The 27,097-nt window shown below is 62.1% G+C and overlaps 2 protein-coding genes across 10 annotated transcripts; one reads left to right on the top strand and one right to left on the bottom strand.

Annotated features, from left to right (window-relative positions):
* The first annotated feature begins 253 nt into the window (after window positions 1-253).
* On the top strand, window positions 254-15,284 carry LOC131589323 (transducin-like enhancer protein 2). 8 transcript variants are annotated; one of them, XM_058858660.1, is made up of 20 exons: window positions 258-457; window positions 542-639; window positions 1,045-1,108; window positions 2,259-2,303; window positions 4,027-4,089; window positions 4,308-4,382; window positions 4,887-5,076; window positions 7,000-7,100; window positions 8,146-8,238; window positions 8,524-8,568; window positions 9,667-9,807; window positions 10,837-10,978; window positions 11,388-11,545; window positions 11,878-11,954; window positions 12,382-12,631; window positions 12,826-13,073; window positions 13,171-13,318; window positions 13,399-13,549; window positions 13,680-13,756; window positions 13,839-15,284. In XM_058858660.1, the coding sequence occupies exons 1-20, from the start codon at window positions 434-436 to the stop codon at window positions 13,944-13,946; spliced, it is 2,298 nt and encodes a 765-aa protein (XP_058714643.1). In that variant the 5' UTR covers window positions 258-433; the 3' UTR covers window positions 13,947-15,284. The 8 variants fall into 8 exon arrangements, 7 of the variants coding, with proteins under 7 accessions (XP_058714639.1, XP_058714638.1, XP_058714643.1 ...); XM_058858657.1 differs by having other exon boundaries at window positions 259-457; window positions 4,884-5,076; XM_058858661.1 differs by having other exon boundaries at window positions 261-457; window positions 4,884-5,076; window positions 7,084-7,100.
* Window positions 15,285-15,437: 153 nt separating this feature from the next.
* On the bottom strand, window positions 15,438-26,889 carry LOC131589325 (transducin-like enhancer protein 1). 2 transcript variants are annotated; one of them, XM_058858662.1, is made up of 21 exons: window positions 26,733-26,889; window positions 26,246-26,366; window positions 25,568-25,716; window positions 24,864-24,927; window positions 24,356-24,400; window positions 20,758-20,820; window positions 20,585-20,659; window positions 19,850-20,045; window positions 19,414-19,436; window positions 19,141-19,245; window positions 18,958-19,002; window positions 18,534-18,689; window positions 18,139-18,265; window positions 17,868-18,052; window positions 17,719-17,795; window positions 17,208-17,457; window positions 16,753-17,000; window positions 16,385-16,532; window positions 16,154-16,304; window positions 15,752-15,828; window positions 15,438-15,578 (listed from the first exon to the last, which is right to left on the bottom strand). In XM_058858662.1, the coding sequence occupies exons 2-21, from the start codon at window positions 26,267-26,269 to the stop codon at window positions 15,471-15,473; spliced, it is 2,316 nt and encodes a 771-aa protein (XP_058714645.1). In that variant the 5' UTR covers window positions 26,270-26,366; window positions 26,733-26,889; the 3' UTR covers window positions 15,438-15,470. The 2 variants fall into 2 exon arrangements, 1 of the variants encoding a protein (XP_058714645.1); XR_009279715.1 differs by having other exon boundaries at window positions 15,444-15,578; window positions 16,385-16,528.
* Between the last annotated feature and the right edge of the window lie 208 nt (window positions 26,890-27,097).

Raw genomic sequence — 27,097 nt, 5'->3', positions numbered from 1 at the left:
CGGCTCCGTTTGGGACAGGAGGGGCGGCTCCAGGGCCGGCGCCTTCCCTGGGCTCCCCTTGGTCTCCGGCATCGCCGTGCGAGCGCGGGGCCGCCGCGGTCCCGGGGTCGGCGCGGGAGCTCCGGCGCTGCGCTCGCCTTGTCCCGAGCCCCGCGGGAAGGCGCCTCCTTAAGCGGGCGCGGGCGGCCGGGGCGCGCGGGGCCGGGCGGCCGCTCCCCCGCACCGGGGCCGCCCCAGCCCCGCCCCGGCCCCGCCGGGGGCCAGCGGAGACCCCGGGACCGCCGCCCGCGCCCCGGCGGAGCCGCTCGGCGAGACCCGGGATCCCCGCCGAGGCGAGGCACCCCCGTGCCCCGGCGGGCGCAGCCCCCGCGGGAGGGGCGGGCAGCAGCGCCCGGGGAGCGGCGGGGCCGGGCCGGGAGCCCGGGCTCTCAGGATGTTCCCGCAGGGACGGCACCCGGTAAGTGCCGCGGGGGCGGCGGGGCCGAGCCGGGCCGGGCCGCGGGAGCGAGCCGCAGCCTCCAGCCGGGCTGTCTCTCCTCAGCCCCCGCTCCAGCCCGGGCAGCCCTTCAAGTTCTCGGTGCTGGAAATCTGCGACCGCATCAAGGAGGAATTCCAGTTCCTGCAGGCGCAGTACCACAGGTGGGGGCAGCGGGCCGGCGTCGGGGATGGGACAAGGGAGGCTGGAGCAGGGGGGAAAGTGGGGACGGAGGAGGTGGAGAGAAGGTACCCGGGGAAGGGGAGAGGGGTTTGGGCTGAGGAAACCCTCATTTGGGGCGCCAGGTCTTGAGCGGGGGTTCCAAGGGGAAGATCAGCCGCGTTTCCTCTGGCTGAGCGGGGTGTAGGGACAGGGAGGGGGGACAGAGCTCTGGGTGGGTGCTACAGGTGTGTGCCCAGCACAGCCGTGGGGTGCAGGTGCCCCAGGCTGGGTGTGTGACAGCCCTGCAGCCCCGTGAGCCCGCGGGAGCCGTGCTGAGCTTGCCCCGGTCCCAGGGATGGGGCAGGAGCTGCAGGTCCCTGAGTAGAAGCCCTGGCTCCCCTTTGCAGCCTGAAGCTGGAATGCGAGAAGCTGGTGAGCGAGAAGACGGAGATGCAGAGACATTATGTCATGGTGAGCTGACCCCACCGCGTCCCCCTGGCTCCCCAGAAGGGCTTTCCCCCCTCTGACATGTCTGGGTGCTGGGGCTCCTCTCAGCCGCTGCCCTGCCCAGTGCTGACCTTGGCGCTGGGGAGATGTCAGGGAGGAAAGAGTTAATCACCATTTCATCTCTTTTGCTGCTGTCTTGCTGCTCAGCGCTGCTTGAGCCTGGGAATCCTGCCATAGGTTTTGTCTCTTGTTTTGGGGGAGTGTTGTTTTGGTTTGTTGGTTTTTTTACCTTTTCCTATCTGGCCTTGTAAGACAGCTCCCCACTCCTCTGTCTCTGTCTCCCGAGGAGTGGGTATTTAAGAACTGATGCTCCAGGGCTCGTGTTTTGGGTGGAAGGGGAAGGAGCAGGGCAGGAGCCCTCCAGTGTTGCCAATGAGGGGTTAACAGGCCCCAGGACAGACTGAGCTGGGCTCCAGCCAGGAGCAGGGGAGCTACTGGGAGGAAGGAAAGAGGATGGGGCAGCAGAGCAGTTCCTTCTCCTTCAGCATCTGACCTTACTGGCCCCTCTGGGGAAAGGGGAACCCATTTTGCATCCAAGAGGCAAAAAGATGTGAACTTGGGCAAGCCCCATCCCAGGGGTGAATGCAGCCCTGTCTGTGAGGCTGGGGTGTTGATATTGCAGGGCATGTTCCTCTCACCCATCAGCTGGGATCCCTCCCCACATCCTGGAGGCTCAGGGATTTCCAGAAGTGGATTGCTACCTTTGGAATAGGCTTTGCTGGAGGAAAGCAGCTCCTCTGGTCCCCTCTTCTCCCCAGGTGTGAGGGATTGGGGTCAGCACCCCTGGCAGAGTCACTGGTGGCTGCTGAAGGGTGTAACCTGTTGTCATCTTTGCTCTGCACAGGCTGAGTGGGTGGGCAGCTGTGCCAGGGTGTGAAAACAGGTTCCAAGCGGGGTGGCACAGGCCAGGATCTGGGGGGCAGCAGGACTGGCTTGCCCTGGCATAAACCAGTGCAGAAACTGCAGGTGTTAACTGCTCCCTACCTTGTCCCAGGCTCCTGGCACAGCATCCCAGCCATTCCTCGTGGGCTGGAGCCAGCCAAACCCCAGGCTGGGGCTGGGCCAGTTGCTCTGGATAGCTCCTAACCAGGCTGTGTTGTGGTTTTCCTCTCAGTACTACGAGATGTCCTACGGCCTGAACATTGAAATGCACAAGCAGGTAAGTGCAGTGGGGGCCGGGCCAGCAGCAGGGGAGGGTGAGGAAGAGGTTGAGGTTGGAGACTTCGTTGGAAAATGATCTCCCTTGAGCCCGTGTAGCTTGCAAAGGGATCCAGCAGTTGTCAGGATGTGTTATTGAGTTCCCCATCCCAAAGAGGAGCTGCTCAGAGCCCTGCTGTGAGCCCTGGTGCCTCCCTGCAGTGCTTCCCTGGGGCCCCACTTGAAGGAGGGATATGGAGGAAACAGCAGGAGCTAGAGCCCAGAGGCAAATGGATTGTCTTTCTTTTCTTTTTTTCTTAATCCCCTTTTCCTTTCCCAAAGCCAGAGGAGTGTTTTCACCCTTCCCTGGTTCCCCTTTTGTTCCAGCGTTAATTTGCTTTCCTTCTTCAGATTTATCAATCTAGTCATCATGGGCTCTCTGCCAGGGAAATTAGTTTGGACCAATGCCTGACAAAGTGGCAAGTCAACTGCCATATCCCTCCAGCTGGCTCAGCCCCTCCGAGTTTGCTCCTTTTGTTAGCAGGGAGCGTGGTGGAGACCACGAGCACATTCCTGCCACCCTTTCACACTCCAAAATCCAGCGGGGCTGGGAGCCAGGGGTGGCCCAAGCCCGGTGGGGCCGGGGACTGCCCACGGGGTGATGGCCAAGTGGTTGAGAAGTGGGAGCCCGGGCAGGAGAGGGGGTCTCTGGCTCTGTGGGCATGGTGGCAGTGGCTGAGGGAGCAGCTGGGACCTGCAGGTGAGCACAGGGTGCTGGTGGGTGTGGGGCACAGCTGGGAAATGTTCCCTTTGTTCTCCCTTGGCTCCGAGCCTGGTTTGACCTCTGCAACACCGGTGGGGATTGTCAGAAACCTGAGCTGATAAAACCCTTCCGAGCAGCCAGTCCCGGGGTGGATTTACAGCAGGGGGGGAATCCAATTTTCCCCAGGAGATGTGGGTTTTCTCCTGGAGAGGCTGGGCTGGAAGGCTCAGCCCCTTTCCTCGGAAGCGCCGCTTGCCCTGGTGGGAACGCTGTGGGTTTGTCTGCAACCACAGAGCCTCTCCTCAGAGGATGCACCGGGTTTTCTGCATTCCCTCGTGGGCAGGGGCAGGTCTGGGGGTGCCTCTGAAGGAGCAGGGGGAGCTCAGGGCTCGAAGGGGATGGGAACGGAGCCCCTGCTCCGGGTCAGGGCGGGTACAACCAGCAGAGCCTTGCGGGATTTGCTGGTGCGATGCCAAGAGAGCTGAATCCGTGCAATCCTGCTTGGTCTGCCTTGCTCTGAGCTGGATGTTTGGGAAGGGAAGGCACAGGCAGGGCCCGCTGCCAGTGCCTGTGGCTCGGCTCCCCTCCATCCCTGCCCGCTGGCCACGGCAGCCCGCAAAGCCGGGATGGGTTTGGGCTGAGCAAAGCCAGCTGGGCTGCGAAAGGACTGACAGCTTGGAGCTCGCCTTGGCCTGGGGCCACGGAGGGATTTAGCCCTGGGTTCCCTCCCATGTGCCTGGCAGCCTAAGGGGGTCCAGCAGCCCTGGGCAGAGCCCTCCCTTGGCAGCAGCTCGGGAAATCCCAGCAGGGATGCAGAGGCAGCAGGAGAATTTCCGCCAAGAGGGCGTGGGTGGGAGGGTTGAACTCCTCCGCCAAGGCTGAGTGTTTGTTTGCAGGATGCTTGGCTGCAGGAGGGGGACAGGATGGGGCTCGGAGCCCTCCATCTCTGCTGATACCTGCTGATACCTGCTTCCTCTTTCAGGCAGAGATTGTCAAGAGACTGAGTGCCATTTGTGCCCAGATTATTCCCTTCCTGACGCAGGAGGTAAGGAGGAGGCAGGGGGTGTGCATCAGATCGCTCTGGCTTCTTGGGAAGGGGCGAATCAAAGTCCAGCCTGAACAACGGGAGGTTTTGGGGAAGAAAACCTTCCTGGCTGGGCTGGAGGTCTGGGAGAAGGGGCTGTGCAGGTTGGGCAGCGTGGAGCCAAGTGCTCCTTCCAGCCAGGAGCATGGTGTGACCACCCCCCTGCTCTTCCTCCCCAGCACCAGCAGCAGGTCCTGCAGGCAGTGGAACGGGCCAAGCAGGTGACCATGGGGGAGCTCAACAGCATCGTCGGGGTGAGCTGTGCTGCCTGGCTGCGGGGAGAGACTCTTTCCTGCCTGGGGGTTCGGGCCCTGCAGCGATGGGGGAAGTCGGGGTTTTGGGTGTTTTGATGCACCCGTTGTGGTGAAGGGATTTGCCACGGTGTCCTGGAGGCTCTGGGTGCCCTCTGGGATGCCCCCTGAGCAGGGCAGAGCAGGGCAGAGCCATGGCCTGGGCTGTGCCGTGTGTTTGGGGTCCTGTCTGCAGCAGGGAGGGACTTGCGGGTGGAGGGGGCGTAGGAGAAAAACAAAGTGCAGAGAGAGAGGATAGAAGAGGCTGTGCTGAGCCTGCTGAACCCTCAGAGCCCGGGGAAGGGGCAGGGGCTGTGAGCCAGCCTGTGCAGCCCCCACAGCTCCCCCAGCCCCTCCTCGTCTCATCCCATCGCGCTTCGCATCGCAGCCTGCGGGGAGGGGCGGGTCGGGCACGGCTGCGGCTGCCTCCTCCACATCCAGGACCATTTGCTCTTTCTCTTTCAGCAGCAGCAGCTTCAGCACCTCTCCCACCACGCATCCCCCCTCCCGCTGACACCCCACCCCTCCAGCATGCAGCCCTCTAGCCTGAGTGGGGCCAGCGGCGCCGCGGGGCTCCTGGCCCTCTCGGGGGCACTGATGGCACAGGCTCAACTGGCCACCAAGGAGGACAGAGTGGCCCAGGATGGGGAGAACAGAGGTAAGGGGAAGAAGCACAGCTGGGTTAACCCTCTAAAGGCTGGCTGTGTCAGTGCTGGGCAGCGCACAGGGATGCTCTGCCTCTTTCCTGAGGCTCCTGCATCCTTGGGGATGGCAAATCCAGCTCATGAAATGCCTGCAGCCCCAGGAGGCTGTCTCTGATTCTGACCCGGGAGCTGCTGCTCTGCAGTGATGCTGTGTGTGCAGCCCTGCCTCTGGGCAAGTGTTTGTGCACACACACAGGTCTCCCTGCTCCCCTGGGTGTTTCCAGGGTCCCCCCTCCATGAGGCCACCACAAAAAAATCCTCTCTTTTTACACCACGTTTAACACCAAGTAAAGATCTGATATTTAAAGATGAGACTTTTAGGGAAAATACTGGTAGAAACTGTGACAGCCACAGGCCTGGGGCAAGGAATTTAGAAAGCAGAGCCTCATTGAGTGTGTTGTGCCGTGTAAATTACACTAATTCCTAGTCCATATGGGTGCCTCCTCCTGTCAGGATCACCGAGTGCCTTACAAACATCATCAATATTTAATCATTATTAAATCAGTGCTCTGAATGCTACTGGCAGGCCTGGGCCAAATTAGTGACGCTGCCCAGCTTTGCTCATGGCCTGTTGCTGCTGAAGGGCTGCACAAAGAAGCTGCTCTGAGCTCAAATCACCTTTTCAGAGCACAGGCATCGAGTGGTTGTGCTGAGAGGAGGCTGGGACAAGGAGAGAGGCTCTGGCCAGCACTGTGGGCTAGAAACAGGCAGCCAAATTTAGCAGGAGTGATGTTTCCCTGCAGACTCCCCTGGGGAAGGTGCTGGCTGAAATGCACTTGGGTCAGGACCCAAGAGCAGCAGCAAAGCCGGGCATGGGGTGGGGTTTGCTGCAGGTTCTCATGGTCTGGTTTGGCTTGTAAGATTTCGAGGTGGTGAAAAGAGCAGCAGGAGACTGTCGGTGGCAGCTCTGCCCCCCCTGCACACACAGCTGTCTGCAGTTCAAATCCTGTCCGTGTTTCTTTAAGGATGGCTTCCACAAAGGAGGAAAACAAAGTCCAGAGAGAGAATAAAAGCAGGCTGGGCTGTGCTGAGCCTGCTTAACCCTCAGAGCCCGGGCAGCCTGTGCCTCCAGCCAGAACTTCTCTCAGCCTGGGTGTCTGGCTGTGGTGAGGGCCATTCCTTATTCTTAAAGGAAAAAAGAAAAAAAAAGGTTGAAATGCTCCATCTGTCTGGGGTTAATTCTCTGTGCTCTGCCACAGTTAGCCAGAGCTGGTGTGAGTCAAGCTGAGCCAGGGGTGCAGGGCTGATGGCAGGCATCTGGTCCCACTCCAGACCACGGCCTTGGAGCAGTGCCTGCAAGAATCCCTCAGCTTCCCATCCCTGCCTGCCTCTTTTTGCCAGCAGGGACCTGGACTCGTTCTCTCCAAGTGCTGGTGGATCTTTAGGAGCACAAATCAGCCAGGGAAGGTTGCTGAACCCCAGCCCAAAACCCTGTGCTTGGATTTGCAGTAAATGCTTGGCACTTCTTCCCCGGGCTCGGGGAAGTGGAGCTGCTTTGCTGTGCATGTATAAAAGCCTCAGAGTTTCCAAGCAGGGCTTCTAGGCATGGCTTCCTAAGGAAATAGGATGGGTGTGATTCAGGGGATCTCAGCTGGCCGAACAGCTCATCCCCTCCTGGTGGCTTTGGACTTGTTGTCATGTCTGGGATCATTTATTGGAAGGAGGTGGGTGGATAGAGATTCCCCTGCTTCCCTGAGGAACACCAAGGTGCTGACCTCCCATTAGACAGCAGAGAATCCACATCTCAGGTGGGCAAAGTGGGAAATCAGGTGTGATTTTTTTGTTTGTTTGTTTGTTTTCTAAACCTGTGTCCTGCTGTTTCCTGCCTTGCCCTGCTGTGCCCCTCTCTCCTTCCTGCCTGGGTATGTGGGGCACAGGCTTGGCATTAACAACCTCTTCCTGTCCTCCCCTCTGCTCTGACATGGAACTGGGATGCTCTCCCTGCTGCTGCCTGGCTCCAGAACACACCCCAAGCCGGGTAAGTTGTGACAGGCAAGTGGCCTCAGCTGGCCCTGGTGGCATCTCCAGTGTGCTCCAAGCTGGGCACTGGCTCCTGGGAAGGGATGGGGCTGCTGGGTGAGCTTTGCTGGCCTGGGTGGGCTGTGTTTGCATCAGGGTTTTGTAACTGAAGGTTCTGGGCCACCTCAATTCAGTCTTTGCTGATGCAAGGAGCTAAAGATCAAGGGCTGCTCCCAAAATAACCAGCTCTGTCCTTTTCAAGGAGTTTCCAGTTTAGGAATCATTCTGAACAGGTCTCAGAGCTCTCAGCCCCTCTGCAGTCCTTGGCTGCCCCCTCCCTTTTAGCATCCCCCAGTCCCAGAGCTGTGACCCCTTTCCCAGGCTCCACAGTAGCTCTGCAGAATCCATGCTACAAGCAGGGGAAGGAAGGGTTAATAATCTCCGTTGGGTAACCGTGGGCATTGATCTTGGTCTTGCAAGGTGGGAGAGGAGGGAGCAGAGGAGGTGTCTGTGGTGCCAGGACTGCCCAGGCACCTCCTGCAGAGATGGCCTGGGGACAGGGATGGCCCTTTCTGCTCCCTGGGTCTGTGCCAGAGCTGCTGATGTGACGCTGCTGGGAGCAATCAGCTGCAGGGAGCCCTGGCACGGGGCATCTCCATCACTGTGTGGCTGCAGCAGCACAGGTGTGGGGACACCAGGGGATGTGTGACACCCCTGCACTGCCAGCAGCACCCGGGGGAGCAGAGCTCTTCTTCCTGCTTGGCCCCATTCTGCTCCCCAGCCCTCATGGCAGGGTTGAGGTGAAGTAAACACGGCTGCAGTGGGGATTTTCTGCTCCACCCTGGCTCGTTGTCTCTGCAGGGGTGGATCTCTCTCTGCTGGTGCTGGGGATGTTCCTCGCTTGGCTCTGGGGTTTGGGGTTTTGGGGTCCCTCCCACCAGCCAGGGAGATGCTTTGCCAGGATGGAGGTGGTTGTGGAGCAGGGCTTGGCTCCACTGGGAGGTGAGGGCTGGCTGGCTGCCCTCACAGTGGCTCACACACCTTCCTCTCCCTCTCTGCCTCAGAGCATTTCTTCTTCCCCTCCCGAGAGCCTGCAGGATGAGGAGCGGACGGGGCTGAAGCGCAAGCGGGAGGAGAAGGAGCTGCCTGGGCATTCTGTGAGTGCACCAAGGGCTGGGGCTGGGCTGGGGAGCCCTGTGCCTGCCCTGCTGGAGGGGGTTGGTGTCCTGTGAGCAAGAACAAACCAAATGAGCAGCCCCTGGGAGCCCCCTCGGCCCGAGGTGTGGGTCGCTGCCAGCAGGACATGGTTGGTGTTGGTCCATGAGTGATGTACAGGAGAAAATGGGTCCCTCTGCTGTCTGGGGTCCTGGGGCAGAACACAGAGCCTGGTCCAGCATCTCCCTGTCCTGACTGAGCCTTTCTGGATTTCTCCCTCCTTGCAGGACAGCGATGGGGACAAGAGTGACTACAACCTGGTGGTGGACGAGGTAAGCCCTTCCAGCCTGGCAAGGTATCCTGCTCAAGCTGAAGTTGTTAGTTTTAGGACTCTGGTTCCCCAGCTTTGGGGTTCTTCAGGCTCCAGCTCGTTGCTGCTGGGCAGCAGTGGCCAGCCAGGACACGTGCCAGCCCCGCTCCAGTGCGTTGTGCCAGCCAAGACTGATTCCACTCCCACTGCTCTGGGAAGGCTGTGCCAGCTCAGCTTTGCCAGCCACAGGCTTGGCTCTGCTTCACAATCCCCTTTCAGCCCCTCTGCTGCAGCATCCCATATGGGGAGGCTGATAAGCTGGGATGAGAGCTCCATGGAGCTGGGCTTGCTGCTGGCAGCTCCTGTGGGTGGAGGTGGCAGGAGGTGGCAGGAGCCTCATGGCACACCCTGGCCCTGCCAGCCCCAGGCCCCGAGCCCATGTCCTGCCCTGCCTGGCCCTCGAGCAGCCTCAACTTTAACTCAGTGCAGGGAATTCACTGAATCTTGTGCTGGAACTGCCACATGCTTCTGGTACAGCCTTTCCTGACTGAGGCACATGTGACAGTGCGATCCCAGCCACCACTATTCTCGGTGAAGATGTTTTTGGGGACATACTTGTTCCTTTCCTAGAAGACAAAGGGAAGAGAAAGACATGAGGTCTTTTTTACTTGTGCCACTTTCATTAGAAAATAAAAGCCCTGAAAGGAAGATCAGCAGGAATTTCTGCAGAAAATGACACTTATGAAAGCTACTCATTGTGGTGATAAAAAGTCACAGACCTGGTTGAGTGGTTATAGGAGTGCAAGAGCTGAGGGGTGGCCTTGCCTCTGAAATGGCAGCCCTGTCTCAGCTCCTCATGTGTGCTGATCCACATTCCCTCATGAAGGCAGCCATGGCCACCAGTGTCCTCTGAACCTGCTGTCACCTCTCATTTTGTTCAAAGAGAAAAATCGAGGCCGTTTCTCATCCAGGGGAGCAGAACGGAGCCCTCTGAGCGGATGCTCCTCATTTGGGCCGAGGGGACCGGTGGTGGCCCTGGGTTGGCTCCTCAGGGTCCCTGCCATGCCTGCCCTCCTACACAGAGGGGTTCCTGCTTCCCACAGAGCTGTTGTCCCCCCAGGACCCTCCCTCGGAGGCCGGCAGCCCTGGCCACTCGCCCGGCCACCGGCCGGCTGCACCGCGCCGGGAGCTGCCCGAGAGCCCCGCGTCCATCGGCTCCAGCGGGAGCACTGCACCCCTCCAGCCCAAGGAGCAGAACCCGGTAAGGAGCCCCTGGGCTGGGGCTGGGATGTGGGGCCAGAGCACAGCCCTGAATTTCTCTCTCTGGCCAGTCTGCTGCAGCACCAAAGGGGCACAGAAATGCGGGTGGTTTGTACCCACTGCCACTCCCCCTCCCTGGGGCAGAGGTCTGTGCCCTTGGGGTAGGGTAAGTGCTGCTGAGCAGAGGACAGGCTCTGCAGTGTTCTCCACCTGCCTGCCTGCAGGATTCCCCAGAGCTGCTCATAACAATTGATTTTTCCTTCTTTTTCTTTTTTTTTCTGGTTGTTTTTTTTTTCCTCCTCCTTCCTTGCCAAGCACCAGTCCAGTGCTCAGATTGAAACATCAGCATGTGGGAAGGGGGAAGGGACGTTTCTGCCACTCCTTGGCCTCCCAGCCACCGCAGGGACCAAGTGATACGTCCCCCCATCTGGGGTCAGGAGCCAGCTGGGGGCTGCGGGCGGCAGCGAGCAGCAGCTCCCCGGCACAATCGGATTAGAGCAGACAAAGCGCCCTGAGCAATCTGCCAGCACAGCACGTAGCTTTTCTCTGTTATTAATTTTTTTTCTTTTTTTTTTTTTTTTTTTTTTTTTCTCCTTTGCTGGTGTCGACAAAATCCCCAGACAGAAAAAGCAGAAGAAATAGGAGAGGCGAGGAATGAAATAGCTGTGGGGATCGGAGAGGCCGGTTCATGCCAGGCATCCTCCTGGTCTCAGGCTGGGGATGGGGGAGCTCCCCCCATGCAGCAGGAGTTTTGCTTGGGGGAGCAGCAGATGTGTCTGTGCTGGTGGGCACTGCAGGGTTGGGGCAGTTTTGGGTAACCCAAAGCTTGTGTGGGGCATTTGCAGCTGTGGGCAGAGTGGGGTCGTGCAAAGGAGAGGAGATGGGATCAGGCTCTGGATGGCCAGTCCCTGCCCAGCTCCATTCAGGAGCTCCTTCCACCCTGCAGGGTGTGGAGGCTGCTGGCCCAGCTGTGCTGCTGGGGAGGGCTGGCCCCACTGCTGAAGCTGCTTTTCTTTCCTCTGCTGCACAGACCGACTCTGTGGCCGGCGCTCCCACCTCCAAGCCCTCCTCTTCCTCACCACCCCGGGACTCCCTCACGCCTGGCCCCGGGCCCAGCTCGGCTGTCCCGCTCCGGCCACCCCCGGCCAAGGCCCCCAGCACCGACACCGTCAGTGAGTGTCCAGGGCCAGCACGGGGTCTGCTCTGCTGTGACAGCGCCGTGGGGCAGGGAGGGAGGGAGGCAGGACCCTGTCTGCCACCAGCAGAGCTGGCAGGGCTGTTTTGCTCCATAAAATCAGACTTATGAACCATGGCTGACAGCAGCACCTCTGCCATTGCCACATGCCTGAGTGCCTGGTGGGCTCGGAGCTGCCCAGGGTGGTGGTCGGGGTAAGGCAAGGGTTTACTCTGCTTGTCTCTGACGAGTTGCCATTTCCGTGGGGCTGATGAAGCTGGGTGCTTCAGGGCTTGGCTGTGGGGCTGGAGGGGGTGGCTGTGCAGTCACCAGGTGCCCCTGTCCCCCGGGTGACGCTCGCTCGCGCCCGTGGGCCAGGGCCAAGACGCGGGTCTCTCCTCGTGCAGCTCTCCGCAGCCCCCTGAGCTCCTCCAGCCCCTACACGTCCTCCCTGGGGATGCCCCACGCCGCCCTCAGCGGGGAGCTCCCGGCCCCCGGCCTCTACATGGGCATCCACCTCTCACCCCAGGTCAGCAGCGCGGTGCTCTACGGCCGCTCCCCCATGGTAAGTCACCGAGGGAGAGGCTGGGAGTGCTGCCTGTCCCTGGGCAACATCTGGGGCTTCAGCTGGGGGGTGCGGCTGTAGGAAGGGCTCCCTTCCAGAGGTGGCTGGGTTGTGAGGCTGCTGAAGGCTGCAGTGGGCTCAGAGAAGCCTCTGCTGGTTCCACTGGTGTAACAGTGTCTGGGGGAACCCATTCTGGCCTCTGTCACTGCTGTGAGGACACAGGGAGCTTGCTTAGAGCCAGGCTGGCCTGGTCCCAGGGTGTGCAGGGAAAGGCCTGAGCCCAGCTTTGGTGTCCCCTGCTCTGCTCCTCATGTGCCCTTTGCTTTGTGCAGGTGGCGTTTGAGTCACACCCTCACCTGAGGGCTTCTGCCCTCTCCTCTTCGCTCTCCACCATCGCTGGAGGGAAGCCGTAAGTGCCTGCACATGGGGCTGCAGGGAGGGAGGGGACAAGGGGCTGAGCCAGCTGCTGGGAGCATCTCCCTGCCAAGAGCTCACCCAGGGCAGGGCAGGGCTGGGGGGGAGCCGCTCTCCAATCCCGGGTCCAGCACGGCAATTTCATTCCTGGCAGCTGGCGGTAAAAAGGAGCTGGGTAATTAAACCGCTCATTAGCCAGAGCACAACGGGCACCTTCCACCTTGGCTTGAGCGTGGCTAACACAGAGGTCACCTCCTGCCCTCAGGCATCACACAGGGGTTGTTCAGGTCCCTTTTAGTGCCTACTCCTTCCATGTCCTGACTCCAAACCGTGCTGCCTGTGTCAGACCCGCTGGGACCCGCGCGATTCTGCCGTTCCACACAGGATTCTGCTCTGGTTCTCACTGCTCTGCTCCCTTCCAGTGCCTACTCCTTCCACGTCAGCGCCGACGGGCAGATGCAGCCGGTGCCTTTCCCCCCCGACGCCCTCATCGGCTCCGGCATCCCCCGGCACGCGCGGCAGCTGCACACCCTGAGCCACGGCGAGGTGGTCTGTGCCGTCACCATCAGCAACTCCACACGACACGTCTACACCGGGGGCAAGGGCTGTGTCAAGGTGTGGGACGTGGGGCAGCCGGGCACCAAGACAGCCGTGGCTCAGCTGGACTGCCTGGTGAGGAGGAGGAGGAGGAGGAGGAGAAAAGCCTTTGGGGTGGGGCTGGGAAGGGAAATGTGCCCCTGTTCCGGTGGAGGGGACAGAGGGGCCTTTCACATCTGCAGTGAGAGAAGGAGATGTGTCTCCTGCAAGCCCCTGTGTGCTCATCATCTCCTTCTTGCCTTGCCCTGTTGCCTGGGACCCCCGTTCAGAACCGTGACAACTACATCCGTTCCTGCAAGCTGCTCCCCGACGGCCGCAGCCTGATCGTGGGGGGGGAGGCCAGCACCCTGTCCATCTGGGACCTGGCAGCCCCCACACCCCGCATCAAGGCTGAGCTCACCTCCTCTGCCCCCGCCTGCTACGCCCTGGCCATCAGCCCTGATGCCAAAGTCTGCTTCTCCTGCTGCAGCGACGGCAACATCGTGGTGTGGGACCTGCAGAACCAGACGATGGTGAGGTGAGTGTGGGGCAGGCACAGGGGGAGATGCTGGCTCTCCAGGAGCTGGCTGCCCTGATAGCTGTGCCCTCCCTCTCTCCATCCCCCTCTTTCCCAGGCAGTTTCAAGGCCACACGGACGGTGCCAGCTGCATTGACATCTCTAACTATGGCACCAAGCTCTGGACAGGGGGGCTGGACAACACCGTGCGCTGCTGGGACCTGCGGGAGGGGCGGCAGCTGCAGCAGCACGACTTCAGCTCCCAGGTAGGGCTGGGGCCCTGTGGCGGAACCTGGGGCCAGGTGGCACCTGCTGGGCCACAGTGTGAGCCTGTTTGTCCCCTCAGATCTTCTCCCTGGGCTACTGCCCGATGGGAGAGTGGCTGGCGGTGGGGATGGAGAGCAGCAACGTGGAGATCCTGCACGTCACCAAACCCGACAAGTACCAGCTGCACCTCCACGAGAGCTGTGTCCTCTCTCTCAAATTCGCCTCCTGCGGTAGGCAAGGGCTGTTTTTTCTGCCTGGGCTGTGGATGGCCTCAGATTTATCCCTTTGGTTCATTCCCCCATGCTCAGCTCCCCTGAATGGAGTCCCAGATGTTGACAGCCACTTTGTCTTCTGTCCCAGGGAAGTGGTTTGTGAGCACGGGGAAGGACAACCTGCTCAACGCCTGGCGGGCGCCCTACGGAGCCAGCATCTTCCAGGTGGGCTGAGGGATTTCTGCAGGGGGCTGATGCTGGCTCCAGGCACCAGCCCTGCTCTCATCTCCTGCCCTCTCACTCACAGTGTAAGGAGTCCTCGTCAGTCCTGAGCTGTGACATCTCTGTCAATGACAAGTTCATCGTTACGGGCTCTGGTGATAAGAAGGCCACAGTGTATGAGGTGGTTTACTGACTCCTGTCACCATCCCTGCTCCATCAGGAAAGGGGGCACACCTTGCCCAAAGCCACCAAGGCTCACAGAGGCCTCCAGTGTTGGACCTGCCCTCCTGCAGCTCTACTTTTCTTCCTCCTCCACTGCTTTCAGACTCCAAACAAAGGCCCCAGTCCCATTCTCCTGCACGAGGCTGGAGGGCTGGGTGTGTAGCCTGGCAGCTCCTGAGGCTGGGCAAGGGCTGGGCTGGACAGCCTGGGCACTGTCTGTCCCTCAGGCCGGCTGCACAGGGAGCTAGACAAAGCCTGAGAGTGTGTGTCTCCTGAATTACTGCTACTGATTTAATGGCACCCATTTTCTGCTGCAGAAACAGCTGTAAATTATCAGTAAAGAAATGTATTTAACTATGTTTTCAATCCCTTACTAATAAAAATGAACAAAAGAAGGCCTGGGCTGGTTCTGGGCAGGGTCTTTTGCCAGCCACTGCTGCCAGCTGTGCCAAGGGCTGGGCTCTCTGAAGGGTGTCCTGGGGGGCTGCTTTTGGCCAGGAGGATGCTCCCAGAGCAGCAGAAGTGTGGCTGCTCGCCTGCCATGGCAGTCCCACCTCCAGCACCGCTCTGTGGTGCCTGTGGTGAGCTGTGGCTGGGGGCAGGAGCCCAGAGCAGCTGCCACACCGCAGCCGCCGTCGCGCTGCTCCCTCGCCAGCCCCGCGGCTCTTGGGAGCAGCTCTGCTTGCCCACGGCAGTGCTGGCGGGCGGCCAGACCGATAAGGCAAGCGCCGAGTGCTCACATCTCATTTCCTTCAAAAACCGCTTCCTCCAGCGCCAGCCTCTCTCCCCTGTGCCCTGCCGAGCCCGAGGCTCCACCGGCGGCACCGCGGAGCCGTGGCCACGCCGCACTCTGTGCCCACCAGGGCCAGGGGTGGGCTCTGCCCACGGAGGAGCTGCCCCAGACCCACCTCAGCACGGGAAAGGAGCAGCAAATTGTGACTAAAAGGGACAAGGGTCCTGCCATGGTCTCACCCCTTCTCACCTGGTTCCATCCTGCCCCCATGGAGCATCGAGGGTACTGCCCAGGACAAGGCAGAGCCGCCTTTTTTTTGGTTTGTTTTTATTATTAAATACACCCTGGGAGGCACAGAGGGAAGTGGGGCCAGAGCCCATCCACCCTGGCAGACCCAGAGCCTTAAACAAATAAAAACCCCACAACAAAAAGTTAAAAACAAAAATAAAAAAGCACCCAAACAAAACCCCTAACAATGCCAGACCTCCCCCCCGCTTCTCCAACTCCCACAGTCTAGATTTAGAAAGAAACCCACAAAGAACAAAACAAGGAGAAAGTCCCCAGGAAATCCACCCCGAGCAGCAGCCTGCACCATGCCTGGCCGCAGCCCCAGGGTCACCTCCACCCCTCTCCGCTTTTCTCCAGCTGGGATGCCGCAGCCACTGGCTGCACGTTCTTTGGGAAGTCAGCAGCAGGGCAGGTAGAGTCCACCTGTCCATCCACGTGGACACCTGCCTGTCCCACAGTTGGCACCTCTAAGGCTCAGTAAATGATCTCATAAACTGTCGCTTTCTTGTCCCCTGAGCCCGTCACGATGAACTGGTCGTCCGTGGAGATGTCGCAGCTGAGGACGGAGGAGGTTTCCTTTGACTGGAGAGAACAGGGATAAGCACAAGAAACAGTCCCAGAGCAAGGTCCCAACCCCGACTCCTCCCAGGGAGGCTGCAGGGATGAGTTGATGGGGTTGGTTATTGCTGACACATCACTAGAGCTGGGTTGTGCTGGGCAGCTCGTGGCAGCCCCCAGTGCTGCTGGCTGCTCACCTGGAAGATGCTGGCTCCGTAGGGCGTCCGCCAGGCGTTGAGCAGGTTGTCCTTCCCCGTGCTCACGAACCACTTCCCTGTGGAGGGACAAAGCAGCCTCGTGTCACCAAACCAGACCCAGCAGCTGCATCCCAGCAGCAGGTCCTGCCCAGGCTGTGAAACACACAGAGAGAGCCACATCTCTGCCAAGCACGAGCCAAGGGAACACAAAGGGGAGTTTGGCTCCAGCAGCCAGCACTTCTCCAAGAGGAATGGATACCTCTTCTCTAACTATCATCCACAGGGCTGGCTACCAGAACAAATGCTTGACCACAGTGCAATGAGCCCTGTGACACACGGACAGAAGGAGAGGTGGCATCCATGAGGCTCCAGAGCAAGGGGGGCCAGGAGAGGCATGCCTACCACAGGAGGCGAATTTGAGAGAGAGGACACAGCTCTCGTGGAGGTGCAGCTGGTACTTGTCGGGTTTGGTGACGTGCAGGATCTCCACGTTGCTGCTCTCCATCCCCACCGCCAGCCACTCTCCCATCGGGCAGTAGCCCAGGGAGAAGATCTGAGGGGACAGACAGGCTCACACCATGGCCCAGCAGGTGCCACCTGGCCCCAGGTGCTGCCACAGGGCCCCAGCCCTACCTGGGAGCTGAAGTCGTGCTGCTGCAGCTGCCGCCCCTCCCGCAGGTCCCAGCAGCGCACGGTGTTGTCCAGCCCCCCCGTCCAGAGCTTGGTGCCATCGTTGGAGATGTCAATGCAGCTGGCACCGTCCGTGTGGCCTTGAAACTGCCTGGGAAAGAGGGGGATGGAGAGAGGGAGGGCACAGCTATCAGGGCAGCCAGCACCTGCAGCACGGAGTGTGGGCAGTGAGGAGCTGCAAGGACAGGCTCTGTCCCATGGCCAGGGTTAGACACAGGGAGGGGAAGGGACATGCTGCAGGGGACTGAGAGGTCCCTGGCCTGAGGAGTCCCCACCAGTCCTGCCCATGCTCCCCCCTGCTCCAGACTCACCTGACCAGTGTCTGGTTCTGCAGGTCCCACACCACGATGTTGCCGTCGCTGCAGCAGGAGAAGCAGACTTTGGCATCAGGGCTGATGGCCAGGGCGTAGCAGGCAGGGGCAGAGGAGGTGAGCTCAGCCTTGATGCGGGGTGTGGGGGCTGCCAGGTCCCAGATGGACAGGGTGCTGGCCTCCCCCCCCACGATCAGGCTGCGGCCGTCGGGGAGCAGCTTGCAGGAACGGATGTAGTTGTCACGGTTCTGAACGGGGGTCCCAGGCAACAGGGCAAAGCAAGAAGGAGATGATGAGCACACAGGGGCTTGCAGGAGACATCTTCTCTCACTGCAGATGTGAAAGGCCCCTCTGTCCCCTCCACCGGAACAGGGGCACATTTCCCTTCCCAGCCCCACCCCAAAGGCTTTTCTCCTCCTCCTCCTCCTCCTCCTCCTCCTCCTCCTCCTCCTCACCAGGCAGTCCAGCTGAGCCACGGCCGTCTTGGTGCCCGGCTGCCCCACGTCCCACACCTTGACACAGCCCTTGCCCCCGGTGTAGACGTGTCGTGTGGAGTTGCTGATGGTGACGGCACAGACCACCTCGCCGTGGCTCAGGGTGTGCAGCTGCCGCGCGTGCCGGGGGATGCCGGAGCCGATGAGGGCGTCGGGGGGGAAAGGCACCGGCTGCATCTGCCCGTCGGCGCTGACGTGGAAGGAGTAGGCACTGGAAGGGAGCAGAGCAGTGAGAACCAGAGCAGAATCCTGCGTGGAACGGCAGAATCGCGCGGGTCCCAGCGGGTCTGACACAGGCAGCACGGTTTGGAGTCAGAGGCACGAGCGGAACACACCCAATGATGCCAGCTGGGCACACAACAACCACAGCCTGGGCTTCTCCCCCGGCTGTGCTCCCCATTCCTGATGCCTCCAGTTTGTCCACACAGCCCACGAGCCACCCCATCCCCTGCCCCAGCCCGGCCCCACTTACGGCTTCCCCGAGGTCCCCACTTGCATGCCGGTCACCAGCCCTGGGACGCGCATGTGGGGGTGCGGGTCGTAGCCCACCTGGAGGGGACAGCAGGTGAGAGAGGCTCACACTCCGTGGCCCCAGGGCCCCACGGGGATGAGGTCACTCACCAGGGGCGAGCGCCCGTAGCCGCCAGCTCCCACGGCGGCCGCAGCCCCGTTGAGCTGCGGGGACATGAGGTGGAGGCCGGCGTAGGCGCCAGTCCCGGCCACGTCCCCATTGACCGCAGGGTGGGCCAAGCCGAAGGCAGCTGAGTAGGGGCTCTGCACTCCCAGAGGATTCCTCAGGCCCAGGGCTGGTGGGGGAGAGGCAGAGTGAAGGGATGGGGCCCTGGAGACAGAGCTTGGAGACCCACCCAGGCCCCAGCGGGGCCAAGCTCACCCAGGGGGTCCACGGGGACCTTGGCAGTGGCGGGGCGGAACTGCTGGGCACTGCTGGAGCCTGGCAGGGTGTCACCCTGGGAGGTGGGGGTGCTGGACTTCAGGCTGGGCGTCCCTGCCTTCTCCACCTGCCAGGAACAGAATGGGGAGCTGGCAACTGCACCACAGCCCTGCCAGAGGGTCCCTGTTAGCTCCCCCTCAACGACAGCCCAGCCCAGGCAGTGCTAAAGGGTCTGTGGGACAGGATTCAAGCTGAGATTTAATGGAGAGCCCCTCCCTGTCCCTCCAGCACTTTGCCCCATGGGTTTGGAGGCAGGGGACTCATGTCTGGCTGTTCTGTCAGCCAAGCCCAGGCCACAAGGACACAAACACAGGCCCCAAGTGAGTCACACGTACCGTGGGCGCATCCTTGCTCCGAGATGGGGACGTGCTGCTGGAGGAGGCCATGGAGGTCGGACTGAGGGGCACGGCCTCCTTCCTGCCCAGCGGGACCTTCTCCACCCCGTTCTCCCGGGACGAATAGGAGTGGACGCTGTGCGGGGAAGAGGGGTCCTGGGGAGGGGAGGGAAATCAGCATGGAAAGCAGGCAGGAGAGCAGGGATGTCCCAGGTTATGGGGAGCTGGTGGCTCAAGCAAGGGCCAGGCTGCCAGCCTTGATCCTGGGGCTCATTGCTGCTGCTGGCGAGGGTCAGGGAGCACAACTCCCACTGGCACCTCCCTGTGATGCCCACCTCTGCCTGGAGCAGCCGGTTCGCCCCACCCTCGGGGATGGACAGCACACACCGACCCCAGACCCCTCCCAGTGTCCCAGCACACTGACCTCATCCACCACCAAGTTGTCTTCACTTTTGTCTGCATCGCTGCCCTGAAACGTGGAGCATGGTTGGAGCCAGAGGGGCTGCAGCCACCCCCACTCCTGCCTGGAGCTGTGCCAGAGGCACAGGCAGCTCCCTGCATCGCCCCACAGGAGAGGATGGGGTCACCCCAAGCACCCTGGGCTCACATAGTCTGTTACAAAGTCCTTCTCCTCCACCTTCCTCTTCTTGCTGCTGCTCAGGTACTCGGCGATGGCTCGTGCGCGCTCCCCGTTTGACAGCGCCAGGGAGCTCTGGGATGAAGGGAAGTGGTGTCAGTGGCTGGGGATGCTCTGCCCAGCTCCTGGGACAGGCAGCACCAAGGCAGGGCTGACTCCAGGAGCATGGAGGGCCCCAGCCCAGCGTCCTGACCGCAGCTGGTGCCACCACAGAATGGTGGAAGAGAAGGAAAAGGCACTTACGGGGCCAGGGTCTCGGTCTGTCGCTGTGGCAACGCAGAGGAGCAGCAGGAGAAGGAGGAGGGAAAGGGGGACACGCTGTGGGGCTGTGTGACCGCCAAGAGCCCCCCAGCAAAGTCACCCACGGGTGCTGGCGCATTCAGAGCAGGGCCAGACCAGTACAACAGCAGCAGGGTGGTCCTAATCCCCCCCAGGGATGACCCCCCCCACCAGCCCACCTCACCACCCTCCCACGAGGGTGCTGGTCAGTGGAGGAGGTTCTCCACCCAAAGCCCTTGCAGCTGCAAGCCCCCTGCCCCTCCAGCCCAGATGGCAGCCCTGAGGCATGGACGAGTGGCCCCCACCCCAGGGAAGTGTCCAGGTAAGAAGGGCATGGGGAGCAGAGGGAGCCCCAGGGCTCAGCATCACGTGCTCCCAGATCCAGGTGCTCCCCACTCACCCCTGGGCTCCGTGTCATGGACTCCTCGGTCCTCCTTGGCGAGGAGCTGGGCCTGGGCCCCCAGTGCCCCCGAGAGTGCCAGCAGCCCTGAGGCACTGCTGATGCCAGCGAGGCCAGTGGGCTGCATTCCAGAGGGGTGGGGGGTCAGTGGGATGGGGGGAGCGTGGTGCGAGAGGTGCTGGGTCTGGAGCTGGTGCTGGAGAGGAGAGGAGAGAGCAGAGTCAAAGGGCTGTGCCAGGACAGCTGCTGGGCAAGTGAGGGGCAAGAGGGAGCCCTGGGTCAGTCAGCAACGGGGCCTGGGTGTGGAGGGGCAGGGCATGCACCCAGGGTGCCCCCAGTAATGTTCTGGGGGCCACCACGTCCCTCCCACCGACCCCTGCCACCCTAGGCTGGATGGAAGACCTGCTGCAGTCTCCAGGCAATAATTGAGCGGGGATGGTGGTGAGCCCCCTCCACCCTGGCCACAGGACACCAGTGACACGTGCCAGACACTGCCCCCAGCTGCATCTCCTGCACCCCGAGTCCTGCTGGCTGCCCCCAAACCAGCCTGGTTTGCCCCTCTCCTCCCCTCGATTCAGCCACGAGTGGGAGATGGCACGAGGGGCTGGGGCTGCAGCCAGGGGCAGGAGGGGGCTCAGCCCAGGGATGGCAGGAGCCCGGGAGGTGCCATCCTGGCAGAGCCCCTCAGCCCTGACCCTGGAGCGGCAGGAAGCAGCGGGCAGAGGGTTGACGTACCCCGATGGCCGCGTTCAGGTCGGTCATAGTCACCTGCTTCGCTCGCTCCACAGCCTGGACCACCTGCTGCTGGTGCTGTGGGGAGAGAAGAGTGGGGCTGGGGCGGGCTCGCTTCTTCCCCTGGGCCCCAAAGGAGCTCTGCACACCTGGCTGGGGCCCGAGGGCTCACCCACCTCCTGAGACAGGAACGGGATGAGCTGGGCGCAGATCACGTTGAGCCGCTTGGCGATCTCCGTCTGGCAGGGGAAGAGAGACAGAGCCTGTCAGGGCAGGGGGAAGAGCCCACCCCACGCTGAGGGGTCCCAAAGCTGCCAGGAGAGCCCCCTCACGGTGGGTAATTGGCCCAGGCAGCCTCAGGTACTGACACTCAGCCCAAAGGGCTGCTGCTCAGCACTACGGAGCACAAACACCCTGTGGGCACAATTCCTGTTCCTAACAACACCCCTTTCAAAACCCAGCATCCTCCATCCCCACCCTGAGAGCCCTGGGACAGCTTCCAGCTCCTCCCTGCCAGGGACATGAAGCCCCCCCAGCCCATGCCACCCCCAAGCAAGCCCCCAGCCCCTGCAGGCTCCCCCTGCCCTCCACACAGCCTCCTGCCGGCTCCACACCCACCACTTGCCGCCCTCCTAGCCCACAGGAAGCCCTGGAGAGGTGCTCTCCTTCCAGCTGCTGTTTTTCTGCAACACTCGAGTGCCACTGGCAATCAAGAGCGCAGAGCGCGGGGAGGGAGAGCAGCGTCGTGCTGTGCCGTGCCACGTTCCCATGGCACCCCCTGCCACCCTCCAGGGTCCCCCTGTTCCCATGGCACCCCCTGCCACCCTCCAGGGTCCCCCCATTCCCATGGCACCCCCTGCCACCCTCCAGGGTCCCCCCATTCCCATGGCACCCCCTGCCACCCTCCAGGGTCCCCCCATTCCCATGGCACCCCCTGCCACCCTCCAGGGTCCCCCTGTTCCCATGGCACCCCCTGCCACCCTCCAGGGTCCCCCATTCCCATGGCACCCCCTGCCACCTTCCAGGGTCCCCCATTCCCATGGCACCCCCTGCCACCTTCCAGGGTCCCCCATTCCCATGGCACCCCCTGCCACCCTCCAGGGTCCCACGTTCCCATGGCACCCCCTGCCACCTTCCAGGGTCCCCCGTTCCCATGGCACCCCCTGCCACCTTCCAGGGTCCCCCATTCCCATGGCACCCCCTGCCACCTTCCAGGGTCCCCACCGGCCCCACCCTGCGCAGCTCGGGCGAGAGGAGAGCACAAACATTCAGCCATCCCCAGCCCCACAGACACAACCCTGGCAAGAAGCCCCAGAGGCAGTGGGGACAGCTCCTGCCCCTGCTGATGGCCAAGAGAGCAGACATTGCTCGAGGCAGCAGTGGAGGTGCCCACACAGAGCTGGGGCTCATCCCCAGCACCAGAGAGGGGACAGAGATCAGCAGCTCTCCCTAAACTCATGCTGGGGAGGGATCCCTCTGCTCTTGGATGGGCAGGGGATGTCCTGGGCACAGGAGTCCAGGTAAGATGCTGTCCCAAACCCCGAGGAGCTCCCTGTCCACCCTGCTGAGGAGCCAGCACAGGGCTGAGAGGAAGGGGTTGAACCCAGACCCCCCTTATCAACCCTCAGAGGAGACCAAAGGCTGAAGGGCCCCTGGGACAGAGCTGAGCCCTGGATTCCCTGCCAGGACCTTGGGCACATCTCCCATGCCCAGCTGGTGCAGGTGCTGAAGTGCCAGGGTGAGGGGCCACAGCACTGCCCGGCTGCTGTGGGGACACTGACCCAGGGACACTCCATGCTGCCCTCCAGAGCAGCTGCCGACCTGCTCCTGCCAGCCCCAGAGCACAGAAACAATCTGGCACCTGCCCTCACTTCCCCTTCTGAGGGAGGAAAAAAAGAGAAAGGAAAGAAAGGAAGAGGGGGGAGCAAGGAGATTTGGCAGCCAGCAGTTCTGGGAAGGATTTAGCTGTCTCCCGGGGCCAGCAGTGATGGATTCTCTTCCCTAATGCACTGATGGGCAGCAGCTCCTTGGGGAGAGCTGCCTCCAATTCACTCGCACTCGTTAATGTGCAATTTACTGGCACTTTAACGCTCTCAGCATGAAAAATGATCACGCTGTTTGCAGCCCCCCCAGCCACCAGCACCGTCGCCTCCCCTCTGGCTCGCTGTGAGCAAGTCCAAGGCCAGGCAGATTCGGGGAGGTGGTTTTATAGAAAGCTACAGGCCCCTTCCATGCCAAAAACAAAGCAACAATAAAAAAATTAACGTCTCCTGCTCGTTCCTGTCTTGATCCTTTCCTGCCAAGCCTGAGGCTGCCTGGAGAGCTGCACCACCACAGCCAGCCCTCAGCCCCATTTCTCTCCAAACAAACCCAGAGCAAAACCCCACGCCTTGGCCCTCGCTGGTGCCAGCCAGGCAGGGGGACACGGGACACAGCAAGGACAGAGGCCACACCACACCTGGCACTACCCAGCTTCCATCCATAACCATGGGGTGATCGCTGCCTCGGGAGCTCCGGGGCAGCCAGGAGGGCTCAGGACCTGCCTGTGCCCTGAGCAGTGCAGGATTTGGGGGAAAAGGAGGAGGGACAGTGACCCAAATCCTCCCAGGGCAGCGATAACCCGCGGCTCCTGCTCCGGCAGTTCCCGTTCCTCGTTCCTCACACAATGGCCGCTGGCTGTCAGAGCAGACTTACGGGCCCTTGTTAAAAGTGCCGACAGCTCACTGGCCGGCGGCCAGCAGCACCTGGGGCTGGCAGAAAACACGAGCCTGAGAGGGCTGGGAGAGAACCAGCAGCCAGAAGAGAGGAGCTCGCAGCCTTCCAGCGAAAGGCTCGGGGCCGGGCAGACCCTTGGCATCGTCCCTCACAAGGGCAGCTTCACACCTCAACCTCCTCAGCAGGGATGGCAGCAAGGAGGGGCAGCCCAGAGTGGCAGAACACCCTCCCAGCGGGCACAGAGCTGGCAGGAGCGGCTGAGAACCTGCCCTGTGCTGGGGCCAGGGGCCAGAACGGCCACAGTGCCCACCCGAGCAGGCTCCCACGCAACAGTTGGCGTCGGCGGGCGCGGGGCGGGCGGGAAGGCGGCGGCAGCGCGCCTCGCCAGGCTCCTCCGCAGCCTCTTTAAAAATAGATGAGAAGAAACCTTCTGTCTCAGAGCAGCTGGTGACCCGGAGCTCGGCACAGGGGAGGAAGGGAGGGAGTTGAGGAAGGGAGGGAGGGATGGGGAAGCAGCGAGGGAGGATGAGCAGCCCTGAGCCCCCCCTGCAGCCATACCCCAAAACCCTTCTTTCTCCTCAGAATGCTCCTCAGCCCTGGCCCCTGGGCAGACACTGCAAGGTGTCAAGGCAGAGCCCATCAACCTGCTGTGACCCTGCAGTGCACCTTGCCCTGAGGAAGAAGCCATTCTCCCCCACAGCAGTCACCCTGTGACCACTCCCAGCCAGTGGGAGCAGCCACACGAGCACAAGTCCTCCAGCACCGCTCTCTGCCTGACACAACAGGAGTGTCACAGTCCAGGCAGGGCACCCTGAACCCAAAACCAGAGCACAGACGTGTGTGGGGAGAGCTAAGGAGGCAGCCAAGGCCATGGCACAGAGCAACACAAAGCACAGGGAAGGGACACATCCCCCACAAGCACTGGGCTTCCTGGGCTACAGCAGGGAGCAACTTCCCATCTTATCTGTGGGGACAGCCCTTAAGAGCCCAGACGGCAAAGCTGGGTCAGGGAGCTGGGACTAAGGAGGTGGACAGAGCTCCCAGCCCACCCAGACTCACCTGTTTGTGCATCTCGATGTTCAGGCCATAGGACATCTCGTAGTACTGTGAGGGAGAGAAGGCAGCATCAGCACAGCTCTGGAGACCAGGGGATCTCACAAGTAGAAAGTCCTCTGTGGTGCTGGCACACCAGGTCAGCCTGGCCACAGCCACGGTGCAGCCAGGCCATGGGGACAGCACGGTCCCCAGCTCCTCTCCCAGGACCAGAGGTTTCTCTGGTACATGGCTGCAGCCCACAGGAGGGACACAGTCCTCCCAGGACTCCTGCAGGAATGGGGACAACCCACACAGGAACAGATTTGCCACCACAAGCTGCAGCAGAAATTCCTGCTCCAACACCACAGCTCTTTCTGGGGGAAAACCAGACAATAACAGCCACAGGAACCAGATCTCAGGGCCTGGCCACACAACCCAAAAGCAAGGGGAAGGCAAAGCATCCCTGCATGTCCTTTGATGGTTCAGAGGAGATCCCACACCACCCTTCTCCTTTCAGGTGGAGCTCACTAACCATGACATAATGACGCTGGATTTCTGTTTTTTCTGTTGCCAGCTTTTCACATTCTAACTTCAAGCTGTAAAAATAAAGAGGAGAGAGAGAAGGAAAAGGAGCAACCCCCCTTAGTCCTCCCAGTGGCAGGATGTCCCTGGCTGGACAGAGCATGAGCCCTCCCAGCGTACCACACACTTCAGCCTCCTCTCAGCTTCAATCCCATCTCCCAGCACAAACCCAGAAAACCACCTGAAAAAGGGCGGGAAGGAACTGATAAAGAGGAGATGGATGGTAAAGGGATCTGGGCATCAGGGAGCAATTTGCACGGACTTTTAACCCCCTCCCCAGCATCTGCTTCCCAAATGGAGTGAGCTGCAAAGCTTAGCTGCATTTCAAACCTTGCTCTGCCCTGCGCAGTGTGAGGAAGGGGAGGTGATCCTGGACAGCAGCCTCACAGATCACTCCAGGTCTAAGTGATGGCTCTGGCTCAGCCCAGGAGCTGGGTGCTGGAAGCCAGCACCTCCTCCTGGAGGTGAGTTTCCCCCTCAAACAGAGGAATTTCCAGCTACTGAGGCGATGCTTGGCACAGCCATCCTCTGGAGGGATCGGTCCAGCAGCCACACCGCACGGTGCTGCCCGGCACCCAGAGGAGCCTGTTGCTGGCCAGCACCAGTGAAGTGCCCAGCTCACACGCTGGCATGTGAACTCTGGCAGCTTCTCACCTGTGGTATTGGTTCTGCAGGAACTGGAATTCCTCCTTGATGCGATCCAAGGTCTCTGGGTAAGTCAGCTTGAGGGACTGGGGGGTGCTGGGGATGGCGCTGGCAGCAACAGCGGCTCCCGAGGCAGCAGAGGGTGCCTGGAGATGGGCCTAGGCAGAGATGGGACCTCCAGGGTCACTGCTGCTGCCCAGCAAGGCTGGCACATCCCCGTGGGGGTTCCTGCACCCGGGGAAGAGGCTACGGGCACATCTGGGAGAGCAGCACACGCAGGAGGTTGCACAGGGAGCTACTGGAGAGGAAACTGGTCACAAACAGGCACCAAGGGCCTTGTCAGCATCAGTTTGGCCACTGAGCCAGAAAGGATTAATGACCATGGGTGGCACTGGGCATGGCACAGACCTGTCCTCACCCAACCACCACACAGCTGAGCTCTCTGCCTGCCCATCACCGTCCCACCATCACGCTCCGGTGAATCCCGCTCCGGGCACCGCACAAAGCCCGGAGCCGCAGCGCTGGGGCTCAGCCCCGCTTTGGGAAGGGGCACAGCATCGCTCCCGAGCACCACACACGGTAACAGCGCTCAGCTGCTCCTCAGCACCGAGCGGGGAGCCGGGCTCTGGGGGCGCAGGCCCTGCGAGGGCCGAGCTGGCTCAGCTGCGAGGGGACGAGCGGGCTCACCGGGGGCCGGTTCTGCGGGAACATCCTCGGCACCGGACAGGCCCGGGACCCTCCGGCCGCAAGGGCTCCGTGGCAGGCTCGGGACGGGGCCTGGAAACTGCTCCCAGCTCCGGATCAGGCCCTGGAGAAGAAGCCGGGGGTCACCGCCCGGCGCTGCCCGGGGGCGCGGGGCCCTCCGGGAGCCGCAGCGGAGCCCCGGAGCCCCGGCCCCGCCCGCAGCCCCCCCGCGCCGCGCGCCCCCCGTTCCCGCGGGCACCGGGGGCCCCGGGGCTCCCTCCGGGCTCCGCGGACCCGCCCAGCCCCGGCCCCCCGCGCCGCGCAGACAATGGCCCCGCCGCCGCCCGCCGCAGGTACGGCCGCGGGGCGGCACCGGCCGCGCCGCCGACCCAGCCCCGAGCGGGGCTGGACCCCGGCCGGCGGACACCGAGCCGAACCGAACCGGAGCGGACCGCCGGGACGGGACGGGACGGAACAGGACGGGACTCACCGCGCTGCGGGTCCCAGACCCGGCCCCGGCCCCAGGCGCGCGCCCCTGCGGCGGGGCGGGCCGGGCCGGGCCGAGCCGAGCCCGGTAGAACCGAGCCGGGCCGAGCCGAGCCGGGCTGGGCCGGGCCGAGCCGAGTCCAGCCGAGTGCAGCCGAGCCGGGCCGAGCCCCCGCCCCGCCCCGCCCCGCCCCGCCCCGCCCCGCCCGCGCGGCCGCCGCTCTGCGGAGCGCGATCAATGAACGAGCGCGAGCGCCAGCTCCACGTGGGGCCTGGCCCGTGCGGGCAATCGCCCCCGCCGCCAGCCAATGGGAGCGCGCCCAGGGCGGCCGCCCCCACGTGGGGCGCGCGGAGCTTCCTTCCCATTGG

The sequence above is a fragment of the Poecile atricapillus genome, chromosome 28 (genome assembly GCF_030490865.1).
Source record: "Poecile atricapillus isolate bPoeAtr1 chromosome 28, bPoeAtr1.hap1, whole genome shotgun sequence".
Lineage (NCBI taxonomy): Eukaryota > Metazoa > Chordata > Aves > Passeriformes > Paridae > Poecile > Poecile atricapillus.
This window is presented reverse-complemented; position numbering and strand designations above follow the sequence as displayed.

Excerpts from the sequence above, each read along its gene's own strand:
- LOC131589323 (XM_058858655.1), top strand. The coding sequence starts at position 434 with ATGTTCCCGCAGGGACGGCACCCGGTAAGTGCCGCGGGGGCGGCGGGG. Across the intron at positions 2,304-4,026 it reads ACATTGAAATGCACAAGCAG|GCAGAGATTGTCAAGAGACT; the intron begins GTAAGTGCAGTG and ends TTCCTCTTTCAG. Across the intron at positions 13,319-13,398 it reads AGCACGACTTCAGCTCCCAG|ATCTTCTCCCTGGGCTACTG; the intron begins GTAGGGCTGGGG and ends TTGTCCCCTCAG.
- LOC131589325 (XM_058858662.1), bottom strand. The coding sequence starts at position 26,269 with ATGTTCCCGCAGAACCGGCCCCCG. Across the intron at positions 20,660-20,757 it reads TCCCGTTCCTGTCTCAGGAG|CACCAGCAGCAGGTGGTCCA; the intron begins GTGGGTGAGCCC and ends CTCTCCCCACAG. Across the intron at positions 20,046-20,584 it reads ACCTGAACGCGGCCATCGGG|CACCAGCTCCAGACCCAGCA; the intron begins GTACGTCAACCC and ends TCTCCTCTCCAG.